Source organism: Myodes glareolus, chromosome 12, assembly GCF_982192425.1.
Source record: "Myodes glareolus chromosome 12, mMyoGla1.1, whole genome shotgun sequence".
Classification (NCBI taxonomy): Eukaryota; Metazoa; Chordata; class Mammalia; order Rodentia; family Cricetidae; genus Myodes; species Myodes glareolus.
Window position 1 is genome coordinate 6,585,963 of NC_142037.1, and position 12,440 is coordinate 6,598,402.

At 40.5% G+C, this 12,440-nt stretch overlaps 1 protein-coding gene across 4 annotated transcripts in view; it reads left to right on the forward strand.

Moving 5' to 3' along the window:
* Positions 1 to 12,440, forward strand: part of Kat6b (lysine acetyltransferase 6B) — a 174,095-nt gene that overhangs the window by 102,543 nt on the left and 59,112 nt on the right. For all 4 annotated transcript variants that reach the window (XM_048426388.3, XM_048426387.3, XM_087911939.1 and 1 more), the window contains exon 3: positions 11,298 to 11,406. In XM_048426388.3, coding sequence (XP_048282345.2) covers positions 11,298 to 11,406 — 109 coding nt within the window. The remainder of the gene's footprint in view (positions 1 to 11,297; positions 11,407 to 12,440) is intronic.

Below are 12,440 nucleotides of genomic sequence, written 5' to 3' on the forward strand. Positions count from 1 at the left end.
GTCCAGATAAGAAATTGAAGGCCCTGGGGAAACTAATTATTTCGTTGTCGTTTTTTTCAAAATGTGCCGGCTTCATCTAGCAGTGAAGGGTTTTGTTAAGCTCAGTGTACAGATTTAGATTTGTTTTCTTCCAGTAGAATCACTCTCCTTAATCAGCGTGCTTATAAATGGTACACCTGCCTAATTAGAACAAGTTCTAGACTCCAGAACACAGTGTGAGCATTTCAATTAGCTCTACACAATTGGTAAGCAGGCTGGTGTTCTTTGTAGAATGTCCCCTCACTTCTCATTTCTTTGTGACTGAGATTTTATTGTTTTACTTCTAAAGCCTCCTTTGATCATTGGCATTTCCCTGTAGTATGTGGTCATTGATATGGGTTTGCTTTTAAATGAAAGAAAAAGTGATAATATTTTATGCATATATGCAGAAATATGTTAAATTTTTTAAACTAAGCTTTTTTTTTTTTAACTGAGAACATTCATCACTGCCACAGGGAGCTAAAATACAACCATCATAATCAAGATCTCCACATCTTACCCACAATAAATCCTTGCACTCAGAACGATAAGAAGCCCAGTCCGCAGAACTGTTGGGGATGATACACTGCTCCCTCACAGAACCAATTGCCCACCAAGGAGCATAATGAGCAAGAGATGTGAGACAGTGGAAAGTAAAATTAAGATAAAATTGTTGCCTTTGTAACATCTTGTAGTAAGTGTATCTCCAATTACCTTCTGGGAAAAAAAATTACTTAGCATCTACTCAGGTACAAAGTCATGAATTGCAAGGAAAGACTTTAGTAAAAGGGCATATAAACACAGAGAAAATGACACTGAGCATGTTGTCAGCAGAGTTCTTTTCTGCCTAGAAGGATTTCAAGTAGACCCCACTGCTCTGATGGGTGCTGGGCTCCAAACCTGCTTGCTGAGCAGTGGCTGCACTGACCACAGTCACTGACCCATGGCAGCGTGATAAGCTCAGAAGAAAGAAGATTCTTTAGATCATCACAGGAAGTCCCGACTTTGTGTGTTCCCCAAGATTAAGTTAAGCAGTTTGCTGTAACACAAAATCCCAAGAATGCATGATCTGTGTCCTAATTAGGACTTGTCTTAATCCATTATAGCAGACATCAGTTGAGTAAGTGGCAAGAAATGAAGTTTAGTCTTTATTAGATAAATGTCACATTGAGTACTGGAGTGGCAGAAAAGGATGTTAGTAGGTTAGTCTAAACAACAGAAGTATCTTCCACCTGCGCTGTCACTGTACTGTCTATAATAAAGTTCTGGACGATGACATATTATCAGTCATAAAGTGCCAATGTATATAAAGTACTTTCTCTTACTTGGTAAAAGTACTTGGGAGGCAGAGGCTGTCATATCTCTGTGAGTTCCAGACCAGCCAGGGCTACATAGATGGTGTCTCGATAGATGATGGATGGATGGACGAACGGGCGGATGGTGGGTAAATAGGTAGATGTGATCCCAGCTCTCAGAACCAGGAGGATCAGGAATTCAAGGCCAGTCTCAACTATATAGGGAGATCAAGCCAGCCACGTCAGATATGAGGTGAGGCCTCAAATTCAGAAAAGGATAGACGGTTCACTTGCCTTAAAGTTTGCTGCTGTCATTGTGGTGCCTCCATCTCACTCGACTTCTTTGTTTTTCCTCTTTTACTTGTCCTCATTTTTGAGAGAGAAAGGTGATGTGTAGAGGGATGGTTCACCACTGCTAGAACTGGCAGTCAGCCCTACTTCATAGATATGTATTTTATATTCAGCGGTGATTTCAATAGTTTCATGCATGTATGCAGTGTGTCTTGATGATATTCAACCTAGGTTCCCCCTGCCTATTCTCTCCGGGTCCCCACAATACCATTCTCCGCTTCATGTTCAAATTGATATTATATAAAATTGTAGTGGGTAATTTTGGATGAGCCCTAAAACTTAATATTTATGATAACTTTCCTCCAGGTGGTTTTACAACCTTTGGTTTTGTTTTGTCAGATTATGCCCAGGGACGTATATGAAAAACATAGCTCTCCTGTGTCAGAGTAGGAAGATAAGTAAATTAGCCTTCAAGAGATGATGAACTCACTTCACTGTTAATGGGAGTATAATTATATACATGAATATATATATTTTTATATAATAAATTATATGTCATTATATATATGAAAATAAACAATTATGGTCAGCATTTTGAGACCTGTTGAATTAAAGGAACAGTTCTCAGTCTCACAGTTTGTTCATTTATTGATTCACCAAACTAAACTCTGTGTCATTCCTCTCATGAAGATGCTTAAGGTTGAGTAATAGAAGCAAAATAAATCAGCCCCATGATACATCACTACATAGAGGTCAATGATCAGAAGCAAGGCAGTCAAAGTATGGACAGTTCTAGACCAGGCCAGTAAATCATTTTAGAGATGGTGGGCAAGGTAGCCCATCTGATAATGTGGTACCTAAACCAAATTCCAAACGATTTATAGGGCAACATGTCAGGGAGGGCTTGGAGTCGTCTAGCCAGAATCCTGTGTAATAATTCCCATGTGTCCTGTGGAGGAGGTGTCTCATTACAGGCAGCTCTTGTCCCTAAAAAGTCAATCCATCCGCAGAATCTCTGTGACCCCATTTGTCTGAGGTACCAAGAGCATGCAGTTATCTAGAGCTAGAAGGGGAAATGTCAGTTGCCAGGGCCCAGGAGAAAGTAACAGGCGTAGAATAGCAGTTTGGGAAGACGGAAATTAATATACAAATGGATGGTAATGGTGTTTCACAGGGTGTTAAATGTTGTCACTGAAGGCACCTTTACAGTTTGTTAAACTGGTAAATTTTATGTTACACATATGCTTGTGGATATGTTTATCTTTATGTGTATATGTACATGTGCATTCAATGAGCTCATACCACAGGCTGCTTGTGACAGTCAGAGGACAACCTTGGATCATTAATTTCCACTGTGTATGCACAGTTGTGTGCCGTGATGTATGTGTGGAGGTCAGGTGACCAAGTTCCACCATCTTTACTGAGGTATACCCTACATGGTTCCCTGGTTTACTTACATTTTTTTTTCTATAAATTTGTCTTGCTGACTCTGTTGCATGTGTGTTTTGCATAGTGGCATGCCTTTGGTATGGCTCACCAAGTGCATCCACTTAGCCCAATTCAGTGTTATGGTTTAAGTAAAATAGTGCTGTTCCCGAGTGGCCTGTGGACCACAAAGGGCAGTGGATCCCAGGCTGGGAACCTTATGGTGGGTGACAGACTGAGACGGGAAGCCAGTCCCACAAGGAGCTGCAACCGCAGATGAAAGACAGACAGATATGCTTGCCATGCAGATTGAGGTTAGATATTTATTTAGTTGGTTATGGGGGAAAGAGGGAAGGGGAGAAGGGAGAAGAGCATAGAGGCAGAGAGAGAGAGAGAAACAGAGAGAGAAAGAGAGAGAAATGGGAGGGGGGAGAGGAAAGGAGCCACAGCAGCAGCTACCTCTTTGGGAGAGAAAAGGAAAGACTCAATGTAGGCAAGTCTGCCTGCCTCCGTGGATGGGGGGGGGAGTGGGCGGGGCTTGTCTCTTAAAGGGACAGGACAGACCATTACATCCCCATCTCTTTTTTATAATAAAACTGTGGGAGGTTAGGCACAACAGGTTAAAGGAATTGGGGTGGCGGATTCTCAAGACTGCTTCCTGCTTATTTGTGGGCATCATCAGAGGGGAACCTGAGAAAGCTGGGTGCTAGTCACGTCCTGGGATAGCTGGTGTCTTTGCTCCTGTCCGGTGTTTGTGGTATGGAAATGTCTGGTGTCTCTAACACCTGTTTAAGGTATTGGCAGAACAGAGGACAAAGTTAAGTTTTGGGAAAACAAAAATTTTGGGACCAGAGAATTGAAAAGGATGTATCTGGCCTGTTTAAAGTAGATCCTTCAATTTGGCTCTTTGGAACTCACAGGATTTTTGGGGGGGGGGTTGTGAAAACAGAAGTTTTAGACATACACATTGTATAAACAGTAGCATATTTATGTTAGAATGACTGTGACAGATGTTTTTGCACAATGAAAAGGTATTTTTAAGACTACAGAAGGCAGCGTGAGAAAGATTTGATAACTTGTACTTGTGGAAATTTGTTTGGTGAGGCTGTCCTTTTAAATGATAAAACCTCTCAGCTGTCAAACTACATCAGAGATCTTTGAGAAGGATAAAATTTTACTTGAGTTATTGATTAAAAAAAGACAAAGAACTTACTTGGTTGGCACTTAGAGCTACTCCTCAGGGTGCTTCATGATCACTGAGGGTGATATTTACCTTTTGCTGTCTATCGCGGGACCTGCCAGGCTCCCGAAGATTCCGTGGGCTAAGAAATCTGTAGGAAGACAAGCTTACCTTGACTTGGGCAGCTAGACTGTCGATTCCAGCGATTCTGTCCATGTCTGGAGATACTCAGTTTAAATGAAAGGCACTTTTGCCCAGTGGTCAGCTCTTGGAAGTTGAAACGAGTTGTGGATGGACATTGTTCTTTGCCCATTTGTCTTCTGTCTTCTTTGGAGGAAATAGTGTTCCTGCTAGGAGCCAACCTGTCTCTTTTTGTTATGAAAAGTATTTTAATAATTTAATTTAATAATTTTAATAATTAAATATTTAAATGCCATGTTCTCCAGATCTCTGAGCAGTTGAGGGCAGTTGAGGTACAACTACAGTATAGAATTTGCCTGGAGAACTGGGTCCAAGCTTGACTGTACTGGCTCTCAACAGGTAAAGCAGGGTTGGATTAAATATAAAGTATTTTTGTAAGAGACTTAAAAGTACATAACATTTTAAAACATGAGATTTGTTGCTTTGTATTCTGGAATGAGATTCAATGAATAGTTAATTAAAACATGTCACAGTAAAGATAGGTGCATTTTAAGTTACATGTATGAACACACATACAGAGTGAACAGTGTACTGGTCTGTTCTGTCCCTTTAAGAGAGAAGTCCCATCCCCTCCCTCCCCTGTCCACCAAGGCAGGCAGATCTTCCTTCCTGTCTGCAGGGAGTTTTTCGTTTTCACACTCTCTCCCAAAGTGGTAGCTGCTGCCATGGCTCCCCCTCCTCTCCCCCTCTGCTCTTCATTCTTCCCCCCTTTCACCCTTTCCCTCCATAACCTACTAAATAAATATCCAGCCTTACTCTGCATGGTGTGCCTTTTTGTCTGTCTCTCACCAGCCATGCGGTTCCTGGCCTGGGATCTACTGCCCCTTGTGGCCCACGAACCACTCAGGGAATAGCACTGTTTTGCTTAAACACTAACAGTTAGACATAGTAGCACATCCATACAGCTGTAACACTCAGGAGGCTGCGACAGTAGGCTAGTGAGTTCGGTGCCAGTCTAGCTACATGAAGAGTTTAAGGACAGCCACATATGTGGAGTGTGTGGAAGCATACACATTGCAGTTACCTGGTGAACTCCACGTCTATCTCACTTATTTTTTCTGCCTTCCTTTTAACTTAATTCTGAAGAAAGTGGGTCATTTGTCCACTGTGATTGTGGTGCTAACATCTCCTTTCTCTGTAGATTAATATGTTCACCTGTCACCTGTGTTTCCTATAAACTGGTGATTGGACAGAAGTATAGCACATTTCTAATTAGTTTTAATAATAAAAACTCAGAGTCATCTGGGTTAATGCTGAAAGATCAGAGAAGCAGAGCCGCCAGTTACTCATTCTTACCTCTACTGAATTTTCAGACCGAATGGGCGATCCTGTCCCTGTGAATCCTCAGACTAAATCCCATGAGCTCCTGTTTCCTTTGCCTTATATTCCTATCTTCACTCAACCATATCACTCCTGTCCCTACCTCCCTAGTGCATGGATTAAAGGTGTGTGACTCCCAAGTACTGAGATTAAAGGTGTGAGCCACCACCGCCTGATTGATTCTCTTTTAGACTGGATCAATCTCCTGTAGCCTAGGCTGGCCTCGAACTCACAGAGATCTGACTGCTTTTGTCTTCTGAGTGCTGGGATTAAAGGTATGCACCACCACTGCTTGACTTCTATGGTTAACTAGTGGCTTAATTCCACACTCTGATCTTCAGGCAAGCTTTATTTGTTAAAGCACAAACAAAATATCACCACATAGAGGACGCCATGTACGCTTATAATCCAGCTATATAATTTGTTCTGGACTTCTTTTGAGAGCAGAGGAGCCCCTCCCCCCATACTTTCGTGTGAAAAAAGTTGGAAACAGCAGAAATAATAATGGAGGGAATCATGTGGAATACCTGCATTCCTTTCATTTCAGTGGCTGCCTGTGGTCACTCTGGTGTATAACCACAGCATGTTTAGGTGTGGTGGAGATTTTAGGATCATTGGAGAGTTACAGATATACCATAACACTTCTTTATTATTATTATTAATTAAATTTATCCATTTATTTTCCAAATGGACTGCAATTTTCCCTCCTCCCACCCCGCAAATCCACTCCTCTCTTTTTGTTCAGAAAGGGGCAGGCCTCCTATGGGTGTCAACAAAGCATGGCACATCAAGTTGAGTTAGGACTAAACTTCTCCCCTTGTGTTAAGGCTGGGCAAGGCAACTCTGTATGAGGAAGCAAGCCAAAGCATTAGGGTCAGGCCCTGCTTTCACCACTAGGAGTATCACAAGTAGATCAAGGTATACAACTATCATACATATGTAGAGGGCCTAGGTCGGTCCCATGCAGGCTCCCTAACTGTTAGTCCAGAGTATGTGAGTTCCTGTGAACCCAGGTTAGTTAATTCTGTGGGTCCTTGGCCAGGAAGAAGATTCACACAATCCTTTCTCCCTCTCTTCAATAGAATTCCCTGAGCTTGCCCCAGTACTTGGCTGTGGATCTCTGCATCTGTTTTTATCAGTCCTTGGATGAAGGCTCTCTGATGACAATACTGATCTGATTACAGGAGATGGCCAGTTCAGGCTACCTATGATGAAAGAGACCTCTGGAAGGGAGGGGGCATTTTGAGGCCAGGTAGAAAGCTGGTGTAAGGAAAATCTACAAGGATGACCCACGATTCTACAAGGATGACCCTGACTAAGATACCATAACACCTTTAAGTATTTGCTCACATCTCTCTGGAACTGTCATTGTTGGCCATGGCCTGACATGATCATAATATGTCCACTTAAGAAATTCATATCTGACTTTTGTATTACTTTGATATTTAGTACATATTTCCCTAATTATACCAGTAAAGTCATTGATGGTGACTCAAGAGTTGATGGTGCTAAGTAAATGATGGCTCATAGTTAAGATCCCTTGGTACCTGGAGGTCATGTGGTGGCTCACAACCTTCTACAACTATAGTTACAGGGGACCTAGCACCCTCTTCTGGCCTCTGAAAGCACTACACACACACACACACACACATGTTGCACATGCATGCATGCATGCAGCCAAAAATTCATCCACATAAGTAAATAATTTTTTTAAAATCAGCAATTTAGCCAAGGATTGTGTATTAAATTTCATTTCCATGAGCTTTACTTCTCACATGACTTCATTCTTTTTTAATTTTTATTTATTTATTTATTTATTTATTTATTTATTTATTGGGTTTTTTGAGACAGAGTTTCACTGTAGTTCTAGAGCCTGTCCTGTAACTAGCTCTTGTAGACCAGGCTGGCCTCAAACTCACAGAGTTCCGCCTGCCTCTGCCTTCCTAGTGCTAGGATTAAAGACGTGCACCACCACCGCCCAGCGTGACTTATATTCTTTAAGAGTCCAGATAAGTTGTTTTATAAAGAAATTCAATTTTAATTTGCCCGGTTATTTTTCTTCTTGGTAGGTTTACCAAGAATGACATGGGCACTGCTCTGCACTTTATGGAAACACTGGGAGGCACATGGTGCTAGCTCCTTATTTGTTAAAGAATTGTCTGCCCACTTTACCTTTATACCTTTCCCATTGTAATTAGTAACGGTATAACATTATAGTGGCATCCTTTTAAGTACTTTTAAATCATGCTATTGGTGCTTGAAGAGATAACGAACACCTTAAAAACGTGTTGCTCCTGGTGGGAACGGAATTTTTAAGAATCTGTTTTTCTGAGAGAGGAGTGGAGGTAGGTAATAAAGCTGAGAAATGGGCCCTAGGGGCACAACACAGACTTGGGTTCCAACCCAGATCTCCCCTTGAACCTGTGCAAGTTTAGAGAATTCACCTAACTCCTCAGACCCTCAGTTCCTCTTTAAAGCAGGCACAATGCCACGTATCTTGCCTGGTCAAGGTGAGTAAGTGAGGTAGCAGTGGAAGGAGGACCTCCGGCTTCCCCACTGCCTCAGAGCTGTTGCTCAGCAAAGGGGGATGCGAGGCCAGAGAGGTGCTTACAGAGCAGAGTGGGCTTGTCCCTTTTTATCTTCACATCTCTCCCCAATTTCCTCAGGTTTACTATTAGTTTGGCATTACCAGACATCAAAGAAAATGGGACCAACAACTTGGATGCCCTTATGACATTTCTTTTGCTTTGTTCCTTTCAGATATTTATCTCATTTACTGCTGTATTGTGTGCATGCACATACATTCTAGAGGGCAGAAGACAACAAATTTGGAGTCAGTTTTCCCTTGTATCTATTAATGAGGTTTCCCAGGATTGAACTCAGACCAATTGCTTCTGTAGCAAACACTGCCCACTAAGATGACTATGTGGCTCTTCCCATCCCCCTTAAGATATCAAAAAAAGAAATTAAGAATTTTCCGTTAAAATTGGGTGTTTTGAATTTTGTTTTCTAATGAGGGGGGTGTTGAGAGAGTTTTACATTGTATCACAGCCTGACCTTGAAATCATTTCAATCCTGCCTCTGATTCCAAAATGCTAGGGTTACGGGTATATGCCACCATGATCAATCAACTTGGGCTTCTGTTTTCAAACTTCTTAAATATTACTTATCTTTAGTAGATCTTGTGGAATCAAACTGCTATTTACCTAGACCATTTTCTGACTGCAGTCCATTTTACTTTAAGGAATTATCTAAAAAAATAAAAAAATACACGTTTATATGCAGTCTGAGAATAGTGAATAAAAATAATTCTGTGACCCATTTACATGCATTACTGTAAAGTTTCATTTCATACAAGTGACAATTTTTTAAAGTTAATTAGACTCTGCTATACTGAGGTTAGCAAAAAGTGCTTTGAATTATCAATAATTCAGCAGGGCAGATATTTCTGTATAATGCAGTGGTTGTACAGTATTGTGAGATAGTTATCCTTAAAATAAGTGGTTGTGGGCATACATCAGCATGGTGAGCTTCACTTGAATGTGGCTTGAAGTGATAGCATCTCTGCTTCTATTATTGGTCAAGGTGTGGGACATCAGTCTTTCTGGCCATGAACTACTAGCAACCTTTGTCCTTTGTGTTACCTTTAGTTAAAAACAAAAAATGAGCATGAAGCTGGCTGGTGGCCATGTCTCCCTTTCAGCTAAAAATTCATCAAGGAAAGAAAAATGAAGCTGAAGATTTGGATTTATTTCATTGTATGAATGATATGTGACATTTTGTAAATTATTTATCACTGCAAGGGTGGCGGCAATGGCTTGAACATTGTTCTATCAAATGAAAGCAAGAATCCCATTAGTACAAAGACTGTGCTTTAGCCAGAATCTATCAGGGGAATGTTGTCACTTTAAAACCAGATTGTTCTTTTAATTGCTATTTAAAGGAACAAAAGTGTTCCCTAGGTACTGCAGCTGAGCAGTTGCAAGTAATAACTATGGATCCATAATTATGCAGTGCTGATTATCTGGCATTTAAAAAACTGTGGCTAGAGTCAGTGACCAATTTGTTGTAGCTTTTCTTTCTTTTTTTTTTTGTTTTTTTTTTTGTTTTTTGTTTTTTTGTTTTTTGTTTTGTTTTTCCAGTACAGAATGCTTCACACTGTGCCTTTTTAACAGGGCTACAAAAATACATTTGTAAAGCTACCTCAGAAAGTAAAACATGTGCATATTAATAGAGCAAATTAAGCTGAAAATAAGAGCAAGATAATGAAGACTCATTGTAAAATGAGAATCACAGTTATATTAAACAAGTTTATGAATGTTTGGTCATAAGCTGAGGTCTTGACTTTCATGGCATATTGTTAGAGGAGCCAAGACATTTGTTGACTCATTATAACCATTCAAAATATTATCTTAAAGAAGTGGTTGATTTCTCTTTTTAACTGGCAGCTGCTTATTTATTCAGCCAGCAAACATATTTTGAGTGCCTACTGTGAACCAGGCTATGTATTAGGCTTTTGGGATTGAATAGTTGCCCAAATGAGGTTCATTCTGTGCTGCTGTAGACTTAGAGAATTAGATCTAACACAATTCTGTTTGTGATTTACGTATAAAAACATTGCTGATTCTGTTGAGTTTTCTTGCCCTGAATTTTTGAATCATGAGATTCAGTATAAAGACTTCATAGTAACATTCAGAGAGCTAGCAGACAGCATCTGTGAAGGCTTGGAATGTGCAATAAAATTTTAGTATTTTATACAGTTTTGGCTGTTCATGGTAATGTAACCAGATCCGTAGGCACAGTCAACTGCATTCTTATGGATGGAAATGCCTGCCCTGCTGGCAGTAGTAAACAACGAGACACAGTGTATGTAGTTTGACACTTTGTTAAAAGCAATTGCCATAGAGAGTTAAAGGGTGCCAGCTTAGACAAATGTTTTGTTGTTTCTTTCATAAAGTGTGAATGTCAGAGATTGAGGGTTTATCTCCTTTGTGTGCCCTGGTTTTCCTTTGAAGCCCTTGGTGCCAGAGAGGCTTTGTTAACAGTCTTTTGATCTTCTCAAGTCCACAGAATTTTAGTTCCTGCGTATTCTCTGTTCATGTGCCATCTAAAACATACATTTCATGTCTAGTGTTTAAAGGCGAATAATTAGGACACTTGATAACGTTTAGTTAAATAACCTCACTTAATTAACTGGATGATATCCATGGTCTTTAATGCTGAATAGATGAATCAGTTCATTATAGGCTTACAGATTATCGGAACACTTAGGATCGCAGATGAATTCTTAATGTTCATTCTGAAGGCTCTATGATATTTGAAGGTAGTAGGTATCACTGAATTCATAAAAGTTACTTCTGAATCTAATGGCTACATTTAAATGTATTTAGATATTGCTACCAAATAATTTATGATAATTATTTTTAGAAGGTATTAATTTAAATGCTTAATTTATCAGGGTTTCCTTAAATATTGTAAGAAGTTTTCAATTTTAATAATTTGTTTTAAGTTTTGAAAGGAAGAATAACTGTATATATAAATATACATATATATTTAATTTCTCACAGCCCCGTGCCGATCCCATTCCAATCTGTAGTTTCTGTCTGGGAACTAAGGAGTCCAATCGTGAGAAGAAGCCAGAAGAGCTCCTGTCCTGTGCAGACTGTGGCAGCAGCGGTGAGTCCGGGGATCTGTGTGCCCTCCCTACTGACTCCAGTCCGGGGATCTGTGTGCCTTCTACTGACTCCAGTCCGGGGATCTGTGTGCCCTCCCTACTGATTCCAGTCCGGGGATTGTGTGCCCTCCCTACTGACTCCAGTCCGGGGATTGTGTGCCCTCCCTACTGACTCCCACTGTGAGAGCTTCATGCCCTTATCTCGTCATTTAAATAAACCATTTGCTGATGGAATAGTATTAAAACGTAAGAATGTTATACAGGTCAAGAGTGAAATACGAGTGTGTCAGTACCAACATGTTTATATAATTCTGCTCAGTAATCTCTGTAACCAAGCTCCAGTTTCCAACCTACACATAGATAGTTCAGTGTGGAGACTTCAGTGCAGTGAGTGAATCATGGTAGGAATTTGGAATTTTGTCTGTTTCTTGAGATGTCTCTCCATGTAGCCCAGGCTGACCTCAAACTCACTGTCCTTACTAAGGTTACAAGGGTAGTATGTACCGCAAATGAGATTTTTGAAATGCTGGAGTCTCACTTTTGATGGCTGGGCTACTACAATGCTAAATCCTGATCTCAGTCAGTCTCACCTTCCCAAGTACAACCATTGCCACGCCTGGCTCACCCCAAGGAGTTTAAGTTAAATGCAGAATTGCTTCTGTTTTCCAGAATCTGAGACTTTGAAGCTTGTATGTAGTATTTCAGGTTATGACGCCTACTGATGAAATGTTGTGTTTCAGCTCATCTCTGTGTGACTGAATGGAAGGGTTAGGAAACATAAAATCACAAGATGCAGGAAGAGATTGGGTTGTCTGTAACTCGGTAGACAAGAGTGCTTGGTGTGAGAGGGAGTGAAGGAGCTGCTGGGCGAACCTTGGACAGTTGTTGAACCAGCTATCATGCCCTCGATGCCCCCAGGGCGATGTCTCTTCTGGGTTCTTATCACAAGAATTTAAGATTATGTCTCCAGTTTTATTCAGAAATATAAAGGCAAATTTTATTTATGTTTTGTTTCGCTGGATAGTCCTTTTGATTT